The sequence below is a fragment of the Pseudorca crassidens genome, chromosome 14 (genome assembly GCF_039906515.1).
Source record: "Pseudorca crassidens isolate mPseCra1 chromosome 14, mPseCra1.hap1, whole genome shotgun sequence".
Taxonomy (NCBI): domain Eukaryota; kingdom Metazoa; phylum Chordata; class Mammalia; order Artiodactyla; family Delphinidae; genus Pseudorca; species Pseudorca crassidens.
The window spans coordinates 15,701,285-15,724,210 of NC_090309.1; the positions used below are offsets into that span (position 1 = coordinate 15,701,285).

The following is a 22,926-nucleotide window of genomic DNA, read 5'->3' on the forward strand; positions in this document are numbered from 1 at the left end:
TGTAGAAAATGTAATGCATTCCCGGCTAGTAGTACGAGTTTGATCAATGTTAGCTGTCATTACTACTGTGATGTAAGGCATATACTTACTTTGCCTGAAAGTGTTTTTGATATTCTGACAGCTGTTTCCTGATCTTCAGTCCCTCAATTTCTCCTACTTGCCTTCCTTACTCACCACAAGATCTGGAATAGTGAGTTATGTAAGAATCAACTCACCCTTTCCTGAATTTCATCAAGAAATAGTAAGTTGTTAACATATTCTATGGTGGTAGTTGGGACAAATTCAAGTTTATATTCTGCATCTTGTGCCTCAGAGACAAGGGCATCCACTTTTTTCTTGCTTAGACGAGGAAGCATATAATTTAGCACCTAGGAAAGAAAAAGGAACTGTGAATCATAACTACTTGAGTATTTCCATTTTATTATATATTTTAGATAAATTCTAATTGAATGGCTGTTAAGTCGGCAGGTATTGGAAGCAGCAGTATATGTGAAGGGGCTGGTGTTTTTCACATTGAACCAATAGGAAGGGCTAGTTTTGAAGATAATTTCTAGAACAAGCTGGATTGCACAACTTATTAAAAAGTTTGCCTAAATGCTCTGATCTTTTGTAAGTGCCCTTTCTGCTGCTTTGCCCTGTATAGTGAACATTGTGGTGCCCTCCCCAGCATCAACTCCACTTCTTTCCTGTTGGGTGGTAGTTATGTGGTTTGGAGGAAACTGATCTCCCCTTTAGAAACAAAGACGGAGTCTGATCAGTCATAAGGCAAATATGAACATGGCTTCCTTTGGCTCATGTGATCGGATTAGGGCGAACCTCTGACCTTAGCTGATCCAGTTAAGTAGAAACACAAGACTTTTGTTTAAGGATGAGAGATCTCTCATGTTCTCTCTCCCTGGACATGAACAAGGAAATAATTAGCCTATGGAGCTTTTGACAGCCATTTGAGAAATGTGAAGGCATGTGAGCTTTAGGTTGAAGCTGGCACATCAGAAGGCTTGGTATAGAGAATGACTAAAACTACTACTGAGTCACTAGATTACACCTCCCTGGTGGCCATCCACTCTCTGGACTTTTTAGATGCATAGCCCATACATTTTCTGATTGCTGAAGCCAGTTTGAGTTGAGTGTTCCTTGGCTTGGTATATAGTAGTGCTCTTAGTGCTCAGAAATGTTTGCTGAAATTGAATTCTATATATTTTTTCTTTTGCAGCAAATGAAGCAGCAAAGCTCTAGAAGAAAGCCCAATGCCATACAACGAATTAGTGACAGAATAGATACTAGCACTCAGGCCTGCAGCCTTTTAGACAGGGCTCTGTCTTCTTTCATCTGCACGAGGGGTCAGCAGAAGTTTTCTATAAGGGCCAAATAGTAAATATTTTAGATTTTCAGGACATATGGTCTCTGTCACAACTACTCAGCTCTGCCCTTGTAGTGAGAAAGCAACCATAGGCAATACATAAGCCAACTGTCATGGGTGTGTTCTAGTAAAACCGTACGTACACAACAGGTGGCAGGCTGGACTGGTCCTGTGGGTTGTAGTTTGACAATCTCTGTTCTACACCATTATCTCTCTGGAGGTATTTGACAGTATATATGACTCTAAAGGAAGACCTGTAAGTTATTGCAGAAGCAATCAAGTTTCCTCAGCTCTACAACTCACCAAAATATAATCAGATCTTTAGGGACAGCTTCAGATCAGGAAATGATCTCCTAAACTTGATCTCAGTATCCTAGAATCAACCAGCATTCCCACTAGGATCCTGAGCTGTTACAGTGGTGTCTCTTCTGTAGCAAGTCTTGAAATGCTCCAACAAAGGAAAAAGGAATGGGTGTAAGAGGCTAGTCTGAGGGCTGCTGTCTCCTCACCCGAAAGCTGACTGTGCTTGGGACAGAAAGAAGAATATGGGACTTTTCCTAGAAATTAAGGATGCGCAATAGACTAACGTTAATTTTAAATATTTGCAATACTGGAAAATAAAGATAGGTTATTTGCAAGAGAAAAATCATAAAATAGTTGTAGAGACCATAATTTAAAACTTTCTTAGTTCATAGTTACCTCCAAGCATCGCAAAGGTGATGGAATTAGTTTTTCTTTTAGTTGCGTAGTGTCAATGAGCAGCAATCCTACATTCCTGGTGCATCTTAGAGCTACTGCGTCCTTGTGCTGTCTGTGATATTTTTCCAGTTGTTCACTAAAGAACTTAACATCTAGGTAAAGTAATTCACATAAAGCATAAAACATATGTATGAGATTTTAAAGGATCATTATAAAGATATATTAAAAATCATTGCATTAATAAATTTACATACATATTTATAATGTATTATCCATATGTAGAGGACCTTGTGTAACTTTAAAATGTTAATTCATAATGCTTTATGTTTTATTCTTGAAACTAATATTTAATAATGTAAATATGTTCTCTGGCTCCTGTTAAAAATGGCACATGAAAATAACTTGTAATTGTATTAGAGGATCTGGTTTAGAATGGATTAGATTCTAGAGTCAGGTTGGTTTGAAGTTGGCTTAATCTAAGGGTTCTCCCACATGGTAACTCAAAGTAAACATTCATCGAGGCTAAGGCTTTGTCAATTTGTGTCTTCCATATATTGAAGTTGAATGTTGATAATATTCCCATCGCCATTTTCTCCCTTTTCCAAACCAGTGGAAGCCTGATTACCTTAAATACACTTTTATCATACTCTTGGTCAAAAACAGCTCTTACTAATACACATATAATACTAAACTACTTTACTCATCTTTCAAAATCCTGTACCTCTCGGCCTTTAAATATTTAGTTAACTTTATTTCCAATTACTCTCTCTGCTTGAGTCAGATTGATTTCCTTACTGCTTCTTGTTTTCCTTCTCTAATCCTCCCCTCTACCATCCCAAAGAGAAAAGGGTGTTGATTCTTGCCTTTATTCATATCATCTTCTCTCCTGGATACAAGGGAGAGTTTGACACAGTATAAAGAACACAACAGGGACTTCCCTGGTGGCGCAGGGGTTAAGACTCCTCACTCCCAATGCAGGGAGCCTGGGTTCAATCCCTGGTCAGGGAACTAGATCCCAAATGTATGACGCAACTGAGTTCACATGCCACAGCTAAAGAGCCCATGAACCACAACTAAGACCCGGTGCAACCAAATAACTAAATAAAATAAAATAAATATTTTTTTAAAAAAGGACAAATCAGACAAAGTGTTAGAAGACCTAGGCTCAAGTCTTTAACCCATCTGTGGCTTTGGGTAAGTTACTTACCCAAAGTCGATCTTCCTGAGCTTCGGCTTCCTCGTGATACAAAAAAGGAATGACAGTTATCTGTCCTACTCATTTCAGAAGGTTTTGATGTGTGTATTTTTTATTTTATTTTTTTTTAGCTGTACTTGGGCCTCTCACTGTTGTGGCCTCTCCCGTTGCGGAGCACAGGTTCCAGACGTGCACGCTCAGCGGCCATGGCTCACGGGCCCAGCCGCTCCGCGGCATGTGGGATCTTCCCGGACCGGGGCACGAACCCATGTCCCCTGCATTGGCAGGCATACTCTCAACCATTACGCACCAGGGAAGCCCTGATGTGTGTATTTTTGAGAACTGACAAAATAAGTATATCAAATGATCTGAGAAGACTTCTGGTAAGGAAACCTGTATAATGTGGATTGGTCAAGTATTTTCCAAACTTACTTGAACACAGAGTCTTTTTCATTTTTTCATGGTATCATGTAATATCCTTCAGAATAGTGGTTCAAGGAATACTAGCTTGGGAAACACCAATTTGGTCCAATACTTTCATTTCATACATGAAGAAATTTAGATCATTCGAGGTTAAATGACTTGGCCATGGTCATATATAGCCATGTTCAAAGGGAAACAAAAGAGTAAAGCTGATAGAAGAGTTCTCTCTTTATGAGATAGAGGAGAGGCAGTTTGTACAATAGTTAAGCACACAAACTTTCAAGTCAGAGAAAACGATTTCTAAACCACTGACTAGCTGTGTAAACTTGAAGTTACCTTATCTCTATATATTTTCACTTCCTTATTTGTAAAATGAGAATACTCGCCTCATAGAATTATGAGGATTAGATGAGATGCCTGAAAATCACTTAGCACAGGATCTATCATAAGTGCTCAGGAAGTATAGAAATTATTAGTAAACACTGACATTTATAGAAATTCAGGGGTGAGATATGGCTGATTAGTTCAGGAAGCCAGAGTCTGTCCCCTGATCATCTTCTGGGGCTAGACAGAGGTCAGTGTGGCTAAAAGTTTGGTTAAACAGACATATGTTAAGTGTCTATAATATGTGCTAGGCAGTGTTAGAATAGTTTGAGGGAATATGATAACAGGCATGGCATGGTATCCAAGGGGCAAAGTTACATTCTATTAACCTCTGGCTAACAGTTGGGTACGAGGTTTAGGAAGTACCAGGGAGTTCCTACAAAAGGAGGAACACAACGTTTAGGGGTCCAGACCAATGCACTCCAGAGTCCCAGAAAACAAACAGCTGATACCTATGAGACCCTGGTTCCAGGATTGGATAGAATTGACAAGCCAAGGCAGGACTAGAAGAAGGGCAACCTGGGAGCTTGGTGGCCTCATCCAGATGAGTGGTTGGTGAGGGAGTAAAGTTATCCAGTGTGAGGAACAAGGTGACAGGATACTAGGAGGCCTTGGCTCAAGGTTATGAGTAGAAGATCTAGGGGATTAGAACTGGTTATTTGGATTAGGCCTACTCCATGTGCTGAAATGCCAGGTTCCACACCTTACTGCCACCCTGGTGCCATTGTGTCCCTGTCAGTTCCCTTCAGTTCAACACACACTAAGTCTCAGTGTGACAGTGTTGGTGAAGAACAGTAGAAATGAACTTGTCTAATTTGTTTTCTAAAGTAAGACCCCACTTCGGTTTCTTGAGCAAGTCAGTGTCTTGAAATAAAGGGTCTGTTTCAGATTTTAAAAACTTAAGGGACATAACAAGTGAGTATAGTGCCTGCTCTTGGACTAGATACTGGGTCAAACTAGCTGCAAACTGCTTTATTTGGGGGATTCTGAATAGGGACTAAATGTTGATATTAAGGAATTCTTGGTTTTTTTATTAGGTGTGATAATATTAATTTGGTTCTGTAGGGACATGTTTTTTAAAGATGAATATTGAAATATTTCATTTAGGGATGGCAAGTCTAATTTACTTTAAAATACTTCAGCATAATAAAAAGAATGGGTTGAAACAAAAGCATAAAAATTTACAGAAAAAATCAGTGTTGCTTTGTGAGGCAAAGTATCAGAGTAATCATTTTTGTGCATAAGAAAATAAAGGAATAAAGCCAGTTCATGAAATAAAAAAAGAATATGAATGATATGCTTCACATTTTTAAATGGTAATAATGAATAATATATACTTAATTTTTGTAAACATTTGGGAACTTTCTTGCCGGAAATTTCACTTGGATATTGTATTTTATTTCCTTTTGTTGAAGATAACGAGTTTAATAAAATAATTTCCCTTTGGAACTGATCTCATGACTAAGAGTTGTGGATTCATACCCACCAGGTTACAATATGGCCACAGAAATAGAGTAACTTGAATTCCTGAGACACATGTTGCACTATGTAAACATTTTTTAAAGGAATCTGAGAGGTAAACATTCCTTTTGACTCCTTCCCATGTAAAGGCTATATAACCTTAGCACTGGTACAACTTGACACTAAAAGATAAGCTTTTGGGGAGGAATTCTTTCCCATAATATTCTGAAATAAAACAGTAACAGTAAACCTAAAGAAAAAAAAAGTGGCTCTACAGCAAATAATCTAGAAATGAATAAATTCTTGCATTTTGTCAGGCCAACGCTTTGGGGCTACCATTTCTGTCACCATACACCACCAAACAGAAACATACACAATGATAAACCTTGATATACCTGTCAAACATAATTAGTAAGGACAAACAGAAAACTTACCAGGTTCTTGAAGTTTAAGAGCTTGTAAATCAAGACTTTCATTTTCCTTGAAGAATATCTGAAACTTTTCAAACGTAGCTGCATATAATTGAGCAGATTCAAATGCTGCCTGTATGGTTTCCTAAATGTTATAAAAAAACAGACAAACTATATTTTTCCTGAGCAGAATTCAATTCAATAAAACTGAACAAACACAGATGCCTTCTCTGTGCCCAACACTATGCTTTGACCTGAGGATACGTAAGTGAGGAAAGATACCATCCTGGATGACAAGAAGCAATTAATGTATTCTCTTATGAAACTAAAAAAAAAAAATACACATTCAGATCTGACTTTCAAAGAATTGTTCCTTATGATTGAAAGGAGGCACACCTGTAATATTTTTAGCTTCATGGTGAACTTATACATCACTAGTAAATATATGGTAAGAGACAATGTCTATTTATTTTCCAAACTGCAAATTTTGTATCTTGGTTAGTGTTTTTGAGCAAGGGCAAAATCATTTAGCATAGTTACAAAATTACTTGCCTAATCTCATTATTAACTTCTCTGTGCTGTCAAGTCTCCTATTCCAAAATGTCTTCATAATTTGCCCTAATAAAATTCTTTCCTTCCCCTCACTTTAACCTTGGCTCCAACCTCCACTTCCCCACAGTTTTTCCTACAATACCCATGTCAATACATGTTATCATAGTTCAATGCCTATGAACAGCAGTTAGGATCAGTTTGTTGTTGGTCTTGGTCCATTATTCCCTGGCTGCACTCAATTGCCTTCCCTTACATTTCCTACCGAGACTTCTTGCAAATGACTGCAATTTGTCCCAAGGAAAACTAGAGATGATCAATGGAATTGCTCATTCCCAACACATCAGTGCTAGGTTATTGCTTTATGGATTCAGACTCTTGCTTTAGGGATAGTGGGTAGCAGTAGAAAGTTTCATTACAAACAATAGCACACACCCTGGATGGCTTAGTTACTTGTTCATTTATTTCCTTTTAATAGGTTCTTATGTAATCTTCCAGAATATTTCTGCTGTTTATTTATTTACATTAAAAATTGAGGGGAAGAAATTATGTCAGAGTATGTCTCCTTTGAGAAGATGTGCTACATATATACAATGGAATATTACTCAGCCATAAAAAGGAATGAAATAGTGCCATTTGCAGTGACATGGATGGACCTAGAGACTGTCATACAGAGTGAAGTAAATCAGAAAAAGAGAAATAAATATGATATAATATTGCTTATATGTGGAATCAATAAAAATGGTAGAGATGAGCTTATGTGCAAAGCAGAAATAGAGTCACAGATGTAGAGAACAAACTTATGGTTACCAAGGGGGGAAGGGGCAGTGGGATGAATTGGAAGATTGGGACTGACATATGTACAGTACTATGTATAAAATAGATAACTAATGAGAACCTACTGCATAGCACAGGGAACTCTACTTAATGCTCTGGGGTGACCTAAATGAGAAGGAAATCTAAAAAAGCGTAGATATATGTATACGTATAACTGATTCACTTTGCTGTATAGCAGAAACTAACACAACGTTGTAAAGCAACTATACTCCAATAAAAATTAATAATAAAAAAGAACATCCTTTTCCCCACAGCAAAAAAAAAAAAAAAAGTATATCTCCTTTGAGCAGATTTAATAGTCTCTGATACATGATCATGCAGGTATTAGAAACACAACGGGAGGTCTGTAAATGGAAAGCTCCACCAACATGTTCAAAATATGATTTTAAACCTCACAGGAAATTTGCTGGAATAGTACAAAGAATTCCATATATCACCACTGAAATTCCCTAATTTTTAACAATATATCACATTTGTTTTATCATTCTCTTTCTCTATATTATTTTACCCTGAACCATTTGGAAGAAAGTTGCAGACACAGACATTTTTACCCCTAAATATTTCAGGGTTTGTTTAATAAACACAAGGATATTTTCTTATAGAACCATAGTATAATGACCTAAATCAGGAAATTAGCATTGATATTAATACTATTATCAATTACAGATCTTATACAAATTTGGCCATTTGTCCCAATAATGTCTTTCATAACAAAATAAAAAACCTTTTTTTCCTGGTCCACTGTCCTATCCAGGATCATGTATTGAATCTTGTATCTTGTATCGTATCATGTATTTCTTGTATTGTATCTTGCCACATCTCTGCAGTGTCCTTTAATCTGAACAATTTCTCAATCTTTGTCTTTCGTGACCTTTAACATTTTCGAAAAGTATCTCCTGTGTGTGTATGTTATACTTCCTAATGCTTACATTCAGTTATACATTTTTGGCAATAATACTACATAAGTGATGTATGTTCCCTGTGAATAGTGTCAAAAGACACAGAATGTTCATTTGTCCCATTACTGGTGATGTTAACATGTTAGTTAAGGTGCTGTCTGTGAGGTTTCGTTACTGCAAACTTACTATTTTCTCTCTTTAAATCAATAAATATTCTATGCAGAAACGCTTTGAGACAATATCCTTTTCCTCATCATATCTTTGCATACTCGTTCTAGTATGAATTAGAGATTCTTGCCTATTTCTACAGCAGTGATTTTTCCTTATGTTTTCCTTCTACGTTTACTAATTGGCATTTTACTGTAAGGAAGAGCTTTCCATTCTCACTCCATTCCTTCATTCACAAAATGGACTCATGTATTCTCATTTTATTCAAAGACTGTTATAATCATTACTTATTTTAAAGGTCAAATTGTCCCAGGGAGATCCTTCAAGTTGGCTTTTTAATTTTTTCTGCATGTCGCCATTACTCCTTAGGCACCTTGTTATTTTTTGGTTCAACAATATGCTCTGGGCTGTTCTTGTACTTTCCCTGCCCCAGGTTTTGAGTAAGCCATTTCTCCAAAGAGATTTGGTTCCTTTTGATTTGGAATGATATACAGAAAACAATGTGTGGACACCAAATATGCTCATTGTTACTAGGATGTCACTGCTTCTAGGTCATCTCAGCAAGCAGATCTAGGATACACACAAACACCTCACATAAATACATATATACACAAAACCCTATACATAGTGCTCTTTCTATCGATCAATTAAAGATCATGAGTTCATAACTCCAGTTCCAATATAACACCATTCTGGCTTTTCCTCTTCCATATTTGGATGGGGATGAATAACCTCATTTCATTAGCCACAATATTTAGTTATTTGCTTAGCTTCAGAATACACAGAAAGTCATTTCAGAATTGCTAACACACTAATACCACTATGAAAAACAGACTAAGTGGAATTCAATATTTATTATAGTTATAGTGGTCTTTAGCTTAGGGTATATGGGCAAAATAGTGTGTTTAAAAGTTACTTGGTTTAGTTTTTTTCCCCTTCCTTGCAGTGTGGTTATGTTATTCATTTGAAATATAGTCTAGTTCTTTTGTTTTCATTGTATTCTATTTTACGGTTTTGTTTCCCCATTCTTATTGATTTTTAAGTGCTATATTAAAAAGTATACTCAGAACTAAGCGTGACTCTTCCCATCTTTTCTACTCCATACCCACCATCCTGTCTACACCATTCCCACTGTCTCCTCTAGGTAACAAATTTCCTTAGTTTCTGGTTTATCTCGTCTCCCTCCCTATTTTCTGACATAAAAAGTAGCACACTATAGATATTCTTTTCTACTTTGCTTTTTTCACCTAACAATGTATCCTGGAAATCGCTCCATATTAGTTGGTAGATATTTTCCGTATTATTTTGTTCAGCTGCATAGTCCTCCTCTGTGTAAATGTACCATAGTTCATCCTATGTATTTTGGGAGTTTCTGATATTTTATAAAAATAATAATGTTAACAAAATCTAGTGCATATGTACTTTTGTATTGCTGGTCATGCATCTTCTGGGTACATATTTAAAGGTGGAATTGCTGGATCAAATGGTAAATACATAACATGTAGTTTTGTTATATATTGTAAAATTCTCCATTATTTGCATTCTCAAAGGCAAAGTGTGAAGAGCATTTGTTTATCCATAAGCTAGCCAATGGAATGTGTTGTCATACTTTTGAATTTTGCTAATCTGATAGTTGAGAAATGCTACCTCAATTTTGTTTCCATTTGCATTTCTCTTATGAGGTAGAATATGTTTTCATGTGTCTAGGTTCTTGTTTTTGGTGAGTTTTCTATCATATGTTTTGACCATTTTTCTACCGAGTTTTTGTCTCCTCCCTGCTCCCCATTGGCAAGAGTTCTTCATGTATAAAAATATTAGCCCTTAGCTGTGATTTGTATGCTGCAAATAGATTCTCCCAGTTTGTAATTGTATTTTTACTTTGTTTATATATTTTTTTGCCTTGAAAAGTTTTAAAAAACTTTATACCATCAAATTTATCAATTTGTGCCATTATTGCATCTGGATTTTGAGTCATAGCTAGATAACCTTTCTTTATGAACAAGATTATAGAAGAATTCACCCATGTTTTCTTCTAGAACTTGTATGATTTAAATAAATTTTTAGATCTCTGATCCAGTTATTTTTATATACAATGTGAGATATGTATCTAACTTTAACTTTGTACCAAAGGCTAATCAGTTATCCCAGCACTATTTATGAAAACGTCCAAATATATCTCAGTGATCTGAAATACCATGTTTTTTATTTAATAAATTTTCATGTGTACTTAGGTGTATTTCTGGATTTTCTATTCTGTTCCACTGGTCTGATAGCCAATACCACAATCTTTTAGTTATAGAGTTTATATTTAATACTTGGTAAGAATAATATCCCAAATAGCTTTTCTTTTTTAGGGTTTTCTTAGCTTCTATGCATGTCTATTATTACATATAGGCTTTACTATAAACTTATGCTCTATGATAAAGCTTATTAGTATTTTTATTGGCATTGTGTTAAATTTATAGATTAACCTAGGGACAACAGATATCTATTATGTTGAGTCATTCCATCTAAGAATATTTCTTTAAGTCTATTTTTGTGTCTTCCAGAAGCCTTTAAGAAAACTTAAAAAGATATCCTTATATAGGTTTTTTAAAACATTTCTTATTAGGTTTACTCCTAAATATTATATATTACCTGCTTTGTTGTTATAACAATGAAGTTTTTTCCACCAAGCATTTTCAGTATTCTAGAACAATTTATGTGCTATTGTGAATATCTGGTCTTTGGAGAGTTGATAAAATTCCCTTGTGAAACCATCTGGGCCTGGTGCTTTTTACAAGGTATTTCTTTGATAACTTCCTCTATTTCTTCTGTGGAGCTTGGTAAGCTTTTTATTTTTAATGTGGTTGATTTAGATTACCATGTTTCCCTAAAAATACTATCTATTTAATCTAGGTTTTCAAATTTATTTGGATAAATGTCTGCAAGGCAATCCCTCATTTTTTTTTCCTGTTTAGATGGCTATTTCCTTGTTATTTGTCATTGATTATGTTAGTTAGGACTTCTATACCCTTATTTATTTTTCTCCTACTTGACCTGCCTTATGATGAGAGTTGCATGTTAAAGTCTTCTATTCACAGTGTTTCTATTTATGTTCCATTTGTGTCTCATTGCAACTCTTTGCCTTTTGCAAGTGTTTCCTGTATATATATGTGGTGCATAGAAATTTATAGCCCTGACTCATAGGATCACAAATCTTGCTTTCTTATTGTTTACATTTGTCTCTACACCACTGAGCACCACTTCATTTTCAGTCTTTCTAAAGAAAGACTAAACGTCCCCTACCAGGGTGGTATATTTGTTACAATTGATGAGCCTACACTGACACATCATAATCACCCAAAATCCATTGTTTACATTATGGTTCACTCTTGGTATGGAACATTCTATGGGTTTGGACAAATATATAATGACATTTATCCATCATTATGGAATTATACAGAGTGTTTCCACTGTCCTAAAAATCAGTGTTTTGCCTCTTCACTTCCCCACCCTCAACCCCCTGGTAACCACTGACCTTTTTACTGTCTCCATGTTTTTGCCTTTTTCAGAATGTCATATAGCTGGAATCATACAGTATTCCCATTACACATATGTTACACCTTTTGAAGTTGTCCTACAGAGTTCTTGGATAGTCTGTTGTGTTTTTTTCAGTCTTTGTTCTCTTTGCTTTTTGGTTTTCAGGACTCTATTGATATATTCTATGGCTCAGAGATTCTTTCCTCAGCTGTGTCTAGTCTACTAATAAGCTCATCAAAGGCATTATTCATTTCTGTTATGTTTTGTTTTTTACCTCTAGCACTTCTTTTTGGTTATTTCTTAGGATTTCCATCTCTCTGCTTACATTGCCCATCTGTTCTTTCATGCTGTTTATCTTATCCATTGGAGCCCTCAGCATATTAATCATAGTTGTTTTAAATTCTGGGTCTGATATTTCCAATATCCCTGCCATGTCTGGGTCTGATACTTGCTCTGTCTTCTAATTTTTTCCCCTTATTAATGTGCCTTGTAACTTTTTTTTTTGATAATTGGACATGATGTATTTGGTAAAAGGAACTGCTGTTAATAGGTCCTTAGTAAGGGGATGGTATGTGTCAGCGGAGGGGATATATTCTATAGTCCTTTGATTAGGTCTCAGTCTTTTAGTGAGCCAATGCTTCTGAACTGTGAACTTCATAAATATTTCTCACTTATTTTTTCTCTCTCCTTAGGTGGGACAGATGGCTAGAGTGGGCTGGAGTTGTGTATTTCCCCTCTCCCAGGTAAGTTAGGATCAAATAATACATTAGCAAATTAGGTTCTGGTTAACTAGTTTCCTCTGAGGGTAGGCCTTGTTGAGAAGAGGGTGCTCTGACATATTTCAAATTATTCCTTTTCCCCTCTCCCTGCTGGAAGCATGAGAGAATTTTTCTCTAATATTTACTGTGAGAATCTGGTTGAGTTCTTGCAGGTAAATTTCATAATAATGTGGGGGTTCCCTATAACTGGGTCCCCGGAGATTTTTAACTCTCCGAGTTGTTCACACTGAGCCTCCTGCAATTCATCAGTTACAGTTCAGGTTTTCCTGTCTGGCACTGGTTCTCACTGAGGCTTCTGCTCATAGTCTCTGCTCTCAGAAGCCATGACTCCCGTCTTCATCTCTCTGTCTCTACAATCTTGAGGGCTGTGGTTTCCCCTGTGTCCTCCCCTCTATTACAGATCCTATAGCAGTCTGTTCAGTCAGTGTGTTCAGCTTTTTACTTGTTAGAATAGAGTGGCAACTTCCAAGCTCCTTACATGTGGATCCAGAAATAGGAAGATCAGTCCTTTTGCCAAGTTATCTCTTGGTTGGATGAAACTCATCCCAATTTCATAAAAAATCCTGATCAGCACCAAAAACCCTAGGCCCTTGCCTTTTTAAAACTATTTTTCTATAGCCTTGATATTTGAAGGACTAGCTTGGTTAGATAAAAATTATTGATTCGCATTATCTGCTCTTGAGTTTCATTAAAAATGCCGTTCCATCATTGCCTTTCTTTATACGTTGTTTTTGAGAAGCCTGATGCTAGTCTAATTCTCTTACTTTTGTAAGTTATTTTTATTGTGCTGTGAGACCTGGAGGGATTTTTCTTTAGCTTTAAAAGCTAATAGTTTTAAAAGGATGTATCTCAGAGTTGATTTTTCTAGGTCAATTTTCCAAGGCACTCTGTGGGCCCTTTCAATATATAGATTCACATTTTCTTTTCTTGGACTATAGTTATGTGTTTGTTCTACCCTTTGTTTTGTTTTTCTCCTTCAGACACTCCAATTATATGTATGTTATTTCTTCTTTGCCTGTTTTCTATTTCAATTATTTTCTCTCTGACCATTTTTACTTCTATCTCTAGCTTATTTTCATTCTCTTGATTGTTTTCCTGTCTTTATACTAATTATCACATTTTCATTCAGGTTATTCTCTCCGGCATGATGCAATTTAGTCTTGATTTCTGAGATATTTTGTCTTTTTTAAAAAAGTTCCATTTTTATTTTAAATTTTGAATTTTTTTGATTTAATATTGAGGCTATTTACTTTAGTTTATAGTGCAGCCTTTGTTTCATGTTTTATGGGAGGGAAGAGAAGGAATATTTTAATTTTCACTTTCTATTTTCCCCTTATAGTACCTTCTCAGGTATTTAATATATTTTAATTTCTTCAGCTCATGGATTTGAGTGATTTACAAAATTTATAATTCAAGGGCATTCTGTTTTGTCAGTAGAGCAATGTGCAGATTATTTTATTTTAGTTTTTGGTTGTGGGGAAAGAGTTGGGTGTATTCTGGTTTTCTGGTTCTTTTTGTCTTGCAGGGCCTTACATTTTCACCAGTTGCTCTATTTTCCCTGTACCACCCAGTGTTCAGATAATGTCTCTTCCTCCTTTTTAACCTTATTTCCCCCCCCCCCAAAAAAGTGATACCATCTTGAATAGCTTGTACTTTTAAGTCTCTTTCTTATAATCAGTGCTCTAATCTACCAGGACTTAAAAAAAATCACTTTAGCATTTAGAGATTAAGTAGCATTTAATCTAAAGATAAGACAGGAAGAAAATATGTTACCCAGTTTCTTAAAAATCAAAAATATTATAAAAATAGTTTTAGTAAAAGAAAGTGTACCTTTATTTGAAAGATAATTGTGTGAAAATTCTTATCATCATCAAACACTGCTGATAAGCTTGGACCAAATCCACAAGTTTTTTCTTCCAATTTGTTGTTAATGTAAGGGCTGGTAAAAGCATCAAAATATGAATCAGGCACAAGATTAGGAACTGATAACACAGTGTTTTGGAAATGGTTAATTGCGCCTGAAATACCATGCTGTTGGAGAGAAAAGCACAAACATAAATGTAAACACACACATGGTTATATTTATAAAAAGTTTTGAATTTTCTAAACTGCTAAAATAAATAAGAATAACTCATTCAACAATGCCAGGTACTGGCGTTGACTCTGAATATATGACAAATCAGAAGACACAGCCCCTGTCTTCAGGAAATATGTATTCTAATTGAAAGAGAGGTAGATAAGCAAAAAGTTGCAACACATTAAGATAAATATATTACATTCATCTGAAATATGAGCAAAACACAGAAAAGTCATAAGGGAAGGAAGGCCAAAGTATGCCTAAGAGAATCAGGGAAAGTTCAAAAGGTGGGTTAAAAGTTCATATTCTTTGAGCAGTAATTTCCATCCTAGATATCAATCCTAAGAGAAAAAATTAGTTAGGTAAACAATGATTCATGTGGAAGGGCAGTCACTGAAGCATTAATTATAATAAAAACTAATTAGAAAAAATACCTTAGTGTTCAAAAATAGAATGGTTAAGTTATGGTATATTTATATGAATGGAAATTAGGCATCTCTTCAAAGATTGATTAGTGACATGGGAAAAAGCTTATAATGTAATCTTAAGTTAAAAAAAAAGAGCAGGATGAAACTGGTGTATAACATCCCATTTTAAAAATGTGTGTGTAAAATCTCATGGTAAGTTAGGTGTGTTGGTATATCAGTATGTACTAAAACAAGATTGGAAAAAAAGTATAAAAATGTTAAAAGGTTGTTTCTATTTCCAACACATGGTATTACAGATGATTTTAATAATCTTTTTATATGTCTTTGAAGTTTCATGAGCACGAATTAATTTATAATAATATATAACTAAATGATATAAAGGTACTTCTTGAGAAGAGTCTTAAAAGACGAGCAGGAGCTTGTCAAGTATACAAGATGGGAGTACAGTCCTTGTAAGTCATTGTGTGTGAGAGGCCCAAGGGGGGCTGGCAGGTCTGGGTGCTGGAGCATAAGTGTCAGTGTGGAAAAATGCAGTCATGATGCAGTCGGCCCCTTCTTGAAAGGCCCTGTGAGTGATGCTGGGTTCCAGTGTTAGCCGGTGGTCTGGCATTCCCCAGATTGTGACCATGGACTACCCTGAGTTAAAAGGGTCCCAATGTCACATAAGTTTGGGAAGAAACCTTAGGTTAAACAGGATTTTCCTCTGGATCTACAAAACAGGATTTTCCATACTTGTTAATGTGCAAATGCATATCACAAACCCTTTTCTCCTAGAATGCCTATCAACATCTCACAGAGCATCCTATAGACAATGAAGAAATTTAATTTTAAGTGACATGATCAGATTTGCCTATGAAACAATCTTGTAGTCAGCAATGTAGAAAATGGATTAGAAAGAAGAGGGGCAGGCAGAGACTATCACAGAGACTATCAGAAGAGACTATCACAGCAGGCCAGGTAAGAGGTGATGAGGTTCCCATCAAGGGGAGGTGCAGTTAAGGTCAACACACAGGACTTGATCTCAAAGAGGTAAGGGAGGATCTAGGATGACTCCTGGATTGCTGGTTTGGGCATGCGGATACTGCCTTTCATTGAAATGGAGATATGGAAGGAGGAGCAAGTTTTGGAAGAAGTTGATAAGTTCAATTTATTTTGGTGAGTTGGAGTTAATTGTGGAGATTTCCAGATGGCTCCAAGTCTGAAGTCTAGAAGAAAAGTACACGATGGAAATATTTATTTAAAGTCACCATTCTAGAAGTGGTAGTTGGAACAACAGGCACGGACACAAGCCCCCAGAGGAACATATAAAATGTGAAGAAGAGGGAGCCTTTCAGGATCGCAACAGTCAAAGGTCAGACAAAAAAAGTGACTCCAAGGTAGCGTACTGAAAAGGAAAAAATGTTGGCACAGGAGTAAAACCATGAGAAATTAAACCAAGGGGGAGTCTGTTTCCAGAGGCGGGAGCAGTAAATAGAGTCATATGCCACGGGAGGTCTGTCAAACACAATAGGAAAGAAAAGAAGTGGAAAATGTATGTTGGATCAAGTATTAGGAAACCATAGTTAACCCAAGAAAAAACAATGTCAGATGTCAAGATTTAGGTATATAATTTTCCTTTAGACGAAGCTGTATGTGTGTATGTGTGTTTGAAATGTTAAGACTAATGACCAAAATCAGAGCAAGAAAAAATAGAAAATTGATGAGTGATCCACTCATGGCAGTTTATACTGCCCTTGGCTAATTTGGGATTACATGAAGCAAAATCTTATGTGTGGTGTGAACACATGAACATGCTTGGCCTATGACTTCATGGGTAGGAATTAAAAACACCCCTGTGGGGAGTTGGACCCTACAACAGGAAATACAGAGAATGTTAAGGTTTTCAAGGCTTGTCACTTGGAGCTTAAGGAGAATAACCAGCTGCTTGCTGGAGAGAGCTTTCTTGCATCATCTGCTGCACAGAAACCTTTGCCTTCCACGTGAAGGCCAAGAGCCTTCTGGCCCAGAAGGGACATGAGAGCCCAGTGCCTCTCTGAGTGGGAGGTCCTGAATGAAGGTCCAACCACAGGGAACTCAGCAGTCTGCTTGTCCTTGTAAATAACCTAAAATAGCCTGATGATCTGATAAATTACGGGGTCACAGACTGCTGGAAGGGGAAGCAACCTTAAAACTCATCTGCCTCCTCATCTCACAGACGCATAAACTGAACCCCAGAGAGGTAAGTGGTTTCCCCATAGGAGTAAAGTCAAGACTAGAATCTAGAGATTCTGAGTCAAGACTAGAATCTAGAGATCCTGACTACTAGTGCTTTTGTACCAATACACAGCTAAGGGCAGAAAATATAGACTCTGATTGGTTTATTAATCTATGCCTGTACCCAAATGGGGAAGGCAGAACCCTAAGATGGCTCCTAAGATCCCCTCTCCCTGGTTTACATGCCCTGTGTAATCCCCTCCTCTTGAGTATGGGGGGATCTGTGAATGTAATGGGATGCCACAGCCATGATTATGTTATATTACAGGGAAAGCTGAAGGGACTTTGCAGATATAATTAGGTTGACTTTGAGTTAGTCCAAAAGGTGATTATCCTGGGTAGACCTGTCTGAATCAAGTGAAAGCCCTTAAAAGAGGGATTGGGCCCTTCTCAAAGGAGATTCTCCAGCTGGTCTTGAAGAATCAAACACCCATATTGTAAATTGCTTATAGAGTTCGCCACATGAACTATAGGAACTATAGGTGGTTCCTAGGATCTAAGGGTGGTGCCCACTGGACTTCCCTCAAGAAACCAGGGACTTCAATCCCATAGCTGCTTAGAGATGAATTTTTTTCAACCACCTGAGGGAACTTGGAAGTGGATCCTTCTCCATTCAAGCCTCTAAGGAGACCTCAGCCCAGACAATCCCCGAAGGGCAGCCTGCATGGAGAGGCCCTGAAGCGGAGAAGAAGCTAAGCAGTGCCCAGATCCCTGACCCGCGAGACTGAAGTAATAAATGGCTGTTGCTTTAAGCTGCCAAATAGGTGGTAATTTGCGGCACAGCAGTCGATACCGAAACAACGCTCAGATGCAACATACTTGAAAAGATTTCAAAAATGGTACTTACAACACAGTGATTTCTTGGAGGGATGCCTCTAGTCAATTTTACATTTTGTATAGCTTCTGTTCTCTCGGTGGTGTACCCTACCAAGCCCCTAGTCTGTCTCAAGTTAAAGAAAATGTGCTAAACTTTCAGATACCTTTTAGGTAGATGCCATGCTGTGTGCAGAACAATGCTTTGTCTTTTCCTTACGATCATTTTGGAGAAGGGACAATAGCAACCCTGCCAACCATGTGACAGTAGAACAGTTGCTTCATTTTCCAGAAAGGTATTTATACACGGATGTTATAGGAGGAAACACATACCAGAAAATCTTCCAAAGGAGGCTCAAAGAGCAGTGACTGGACTGTCAAAATCAGTTCTGTGACAAACATGGGAATGAGAGATTCATCTTCTTCCTGCTTCTCCAACACGGGGGCCCCCTGAAATGAGCACTTCTGCAGTGTTATAAAGATATAGGTACCAAGGTCTAAAATTTAAAAAACCTCTGTATTACAGAAGGCACATAAACTTAAGCTTACACAATTAGCTGATGTTATAATGTTGGCATGTCTTTCAAAGAATACTACCATAGAAATTAAAAAATAAAGGCAAATATGGAAAGACTACATGGCAGTGTAAAACTTCTCTCCTTGTAAAAACACTATCAACAAGGTGGAAAGGCAAACAACAAACTGGAAAAATATATCAGTAATGTATATAGTAATGCAGATAGAAGGTTGGTTATATTTAAATAGAAATATACTTGATATAGTCAATAGAAATATATACTAATAACATCATAATTGATATTAAATAGAAAGATATTTAAATAGAAAAATGGGCAAAGGGCGTAATCTGACATTTTCTAAAGGAAATATCAATCAACATCCTCCTCCTTCTCTTCCTCAAGATATTAATAGTTTATTCAGTAACATTTATTGAGTATTTACTGTGTGCCAGGCAGTGCTAACTATTCATGTAAATCCCACACCAATCATATGTAGCAGGCGTCATTTTTATTCCCATGAGAAAACTACGATCTGGAGAAGGTAAGACATTTCATTAAGGACACACTGGTTTGTAAGTGGCAGATCAGAACTGACACCCAGGTCTTTCTCATCATGAGACCTATACTCTTATCCCCGTACTGTGGTGGCAGTTAAAGGAATATAACATATAAAAGTAGTGACATATTACTTTACATCCATCAGATGGACAAAGACTGAAATGAATGATAATATCTAGTGTGCATATGGCCAAAGGCTCCTTCTCGAACATTGCTAGGAAGACTGTAAAATGACACAAAACGTTCTAGAAAGTTATGCATCAGTTTCAAAAGCCTTAACAAGTGAGCATATTTCTGATCCAACAATTCCACATCTAGGAATTTCTTCTAAGGGGAAGAATCAGAGATGTATGAAAAATGTATAGACAAAGATATTCTTTGCAGCATTATTTGGACTAGTGAGAAAGTGATCAATAATAGAAAATTATTTACAAGATGTATAATACATTTCTATGTGAGAATGTTATATGGAACAAATACATACTGATTAGGGAGATTTTTCATAATACATTGCTAAGTGGAAAAAGTAGGTGATAAAGCAGTAAGTAAAGTATGATTCCTTTCTTTCCCCCTTGGAAATAGTTAACTTGGTATAGCAGAGGATGCTTTTCTTTGTATACTTCTGTGTTTTCCAAATTTTCTGCACTTAGCATATATTACTTTTATAATTAGAAAGATAAATGTTACTTTCAAAATGTGGTAGTATTGAGGAAAAAAAGGAATTGAGAATAGGGAAGGAGAGAAAGTAATGAAAAGGAGTATGCAGCTAAAATTCAACTTTTGGAGAAAAGGAAAACTATGGCAAAGAGTGACAGGCCTTGAAACTGCATATTGGGCCTCCTGGGGGGAAGCAGAGATATGAAGGTAGGAAGCTTGATGAAACCAGATATGCATGTTTTGCTATGTGTTTGGGTATCTGTCATGGATGGAGCTGGGGAAAAGCTTATTGGGCTATCAGATAAGCTATGTTAGAATGCACAGATTTGTGCATTTAATCTCAAATGTCTCACATTACTCTGTGTTTCTAAGACCAACATCCTCCTAAGAGGTTTTTCACTGAAAGCACAAAGGTTTGCTCCCATGATTTGCTCCTCCTCGCCTCTAAACCATTGTTTATCTTTGATTTATACCACCTTCCCTGCTTCTCTCTGCCAGTTCATGCTCACGATGACCCCTGAACTGTAAGCTTCTTGGGGGCAAGTATTCTATCTATGCTTTTCATCACCATGTACCCAATACCCAGCATAGGGATTGGTACATAGTAGATACTTAAGGAATATTTATTGAGTGAACACATGAGGAACCTTTAGCAAGTGCCTGTGAGAGAGACTGTAATATTCAGCACAATGGATGCTTTCTCTGCTATTAGATACTTGCTGATATGCTGATTTTCATTCTGTCATTTCATGTGTGTATGGTAGATTCTGATTATACTGTGAAATTCTCTAAGCATTTCTCCTATTTTTCCAGTACACAGAAAATAGCATAATTCACAGTGCATAGTAAGGACTCCTCAATAAATGTTGACCAATGAATTTTCTTAATTGTGTCTGAATATACCTTTTTATCAGCGACTTCAGGCTTCTCTTCTGTAATCCATTTCTGAATGACATCTGCTGAAGGTGTCTGTTTTAACTTATCAGTGAGATAATCCAAAAGGTAGCTAGTAGAATTTACTGTTACGACATGCATTGTGTTCTCAATTAGATAGTCATTTAGACGAATAAAGCTTGAAAAGAAAAAAAAATACTACCCTCAGAATGGGAGAAAATATTTGCAAATGAAGCAACTGACAAAGGATTAATCTCCAAAATATACAAGCAGCTCAATATCAAAAAAACAAACAACCCAATCCAAAAATGGGCAGAAGACCTAAATAGACATTTCTCCAAAGAGGATATACAGATTGCCAACAAACTCATGAAAGAATGCTCAACATCATTAATCATTAGAGAAATGAAAATCAAAACTACAATGAGGTATCACCTCACACCAGTCAGAATGGCCATCATCAAAAAGTCTACAAACAATAAATGCTGGAGAGGGTGTGGAGAAAAGGGAACCCTCTTGCACTGTTGGTGGGAATGTAAATTGATACAGCCACTATGGAGAACAGTATGGAGGTTCCTTAAAAAACTACAAATAGAACTACCATATGACCCAGCAATCCCACTACTGGGTATATACCCGGAGAAAACCACAATTCAAAAAGAGTCATGTACCACAATTTTCATTGCAGCACTATTTACAATAGCCAGGACATGAAAGCAACCTAAATGTCCATTGACAGACAAATGGATAAAGAAGATGTGGCATATATATACAATGGAATATTACTCAGCCATAAAAAGAAACGAAATTGAGTTATTTGTAGTGAGGTGGATGGACCTCGAGTCTGCCATACAAAGTGAAGTAAGTCAGAAAGAGAAAAACAAATACCATATGCTAACACATATATACAGAATCTAACAAAAAAACAAACAAAAGGTTCTGAAGAACCTAGAGGCAGAACAGGAATAAAGACACAGACGTAGAGAATGGACTTGAGGACACGGGGAGGGGGAAGGGTAAGCTGGGACGAAGTGAGAGAGGGGCATGGACATATACACACTACCAAACATAAAATAGATAGCTAGTGGGAAGCAGCCGCATAGCACAGGGCGATCAGCTTGGTGCTTTGTGTCCACCTAGAGGGGTGGGTTAGGGAGGATGGGAGGGAGACGCAAGAGGGAGGAGATATGGGGATATATGTATACGTATAGCTGTTATACAGCGGAAACTAGCACACAATTATAAAGCAATTATACTCCAATAAAGATGTTAAAAAAAAAGATTGGGGATGGTGGGGGGGGGGAAGGAGTGAGTATGACTATAAAGGGGTAGCATGCGGGCAATATTTACAGTGATGGAATAGTTTTGTATCTTGATTGTGGTGGTAGTTACACAAATCTACACATGTGATAACATGATACACTGTACACCATACAATGTCAATTTTCTGGTTTTTATATTATATTTATAGTTATGTAAGATGTGACCACTGAGGGAAACTAAGTGAAGAGTACACAGAACCTCTCTTCACTTCGTTTTTTGCAATTTCTTGCAAATCTATGATTATCTCAAAATTAAAAAAAAAAAATCAAACTGCCAGAGTTCAAATCCAGGCTCTACTCTCCCTGTGCGAACCTGGGCTTATTTAACTAATCTGTGCATCGTTTTGTCATCTGTAAAATGAGGACAACAGCATCTACCAAGTTATGGCAAGAAACAAAGAAATTAATACCTAAAAAAGGATGAACTGCTGATACGGAATATGGATGAATCTCGAAAGCATGCTAAGTAAAAGACACAAGAGACTATGTATTATATAGATCTGTTCATATGACATTTTGGAAAAGGCAAAAACTATAGGGAAGGAAATCAGATCTTGGTTGCCTAGAGCTGGATATAAAGAGAAGGGACTGAACACATCTCTGAGTAATGCCTTTTGGTATAGTTTTGAGTTTTGAAGTCATCCTGATATTCTACATATTCAGTAAAATAAAAGTGAACCAACAAGAATGGGGGAAAACAACATTAAAGTAAATGCAAAC

General features: G+C 36.7%; 1 protein-coding gene across 1 annotated transcript in view; it reads right to left on the minus strand.

Annotated features, from left to right (window-relative positions):
- DNAH6 (dynein axonemal heavy chain 6) overlaps window positions 1–22,926 on the minus strand; it is a 291,954-nt gene that overhangs the window by 211,292 nt on the left and 57,736 nt on the right. Inside the window, exons 9-14 of the mRNA XM_067703886.1 lie at window positions 20,894–21,062; window positions 18,591–18,707; window positions 14,517–14,717; window positions 5,957–6,077; window positions 2,060–2,211; window positions 216–368 (exon numbers count right to left, since the gene is read on the minus strand). Of these exons, the coding sequence (XP_067559987.1) occupies window positions 216–368; window positions 2,060–2,211; window positions 5,957–6,077; window positions 14,517–14,717; window positions 18,591–18,707; window positions 20,894–21,062 (913 nt within the window). The remainder of the gene's footprint in view (window positions 1–215; window positions 369–2,059; window positions 2,212–5,956; window positions 6,078–14,516; window positions 14,718–18,590; window positions 18,708–20,893; window positions 21,063–22,926) is intronic.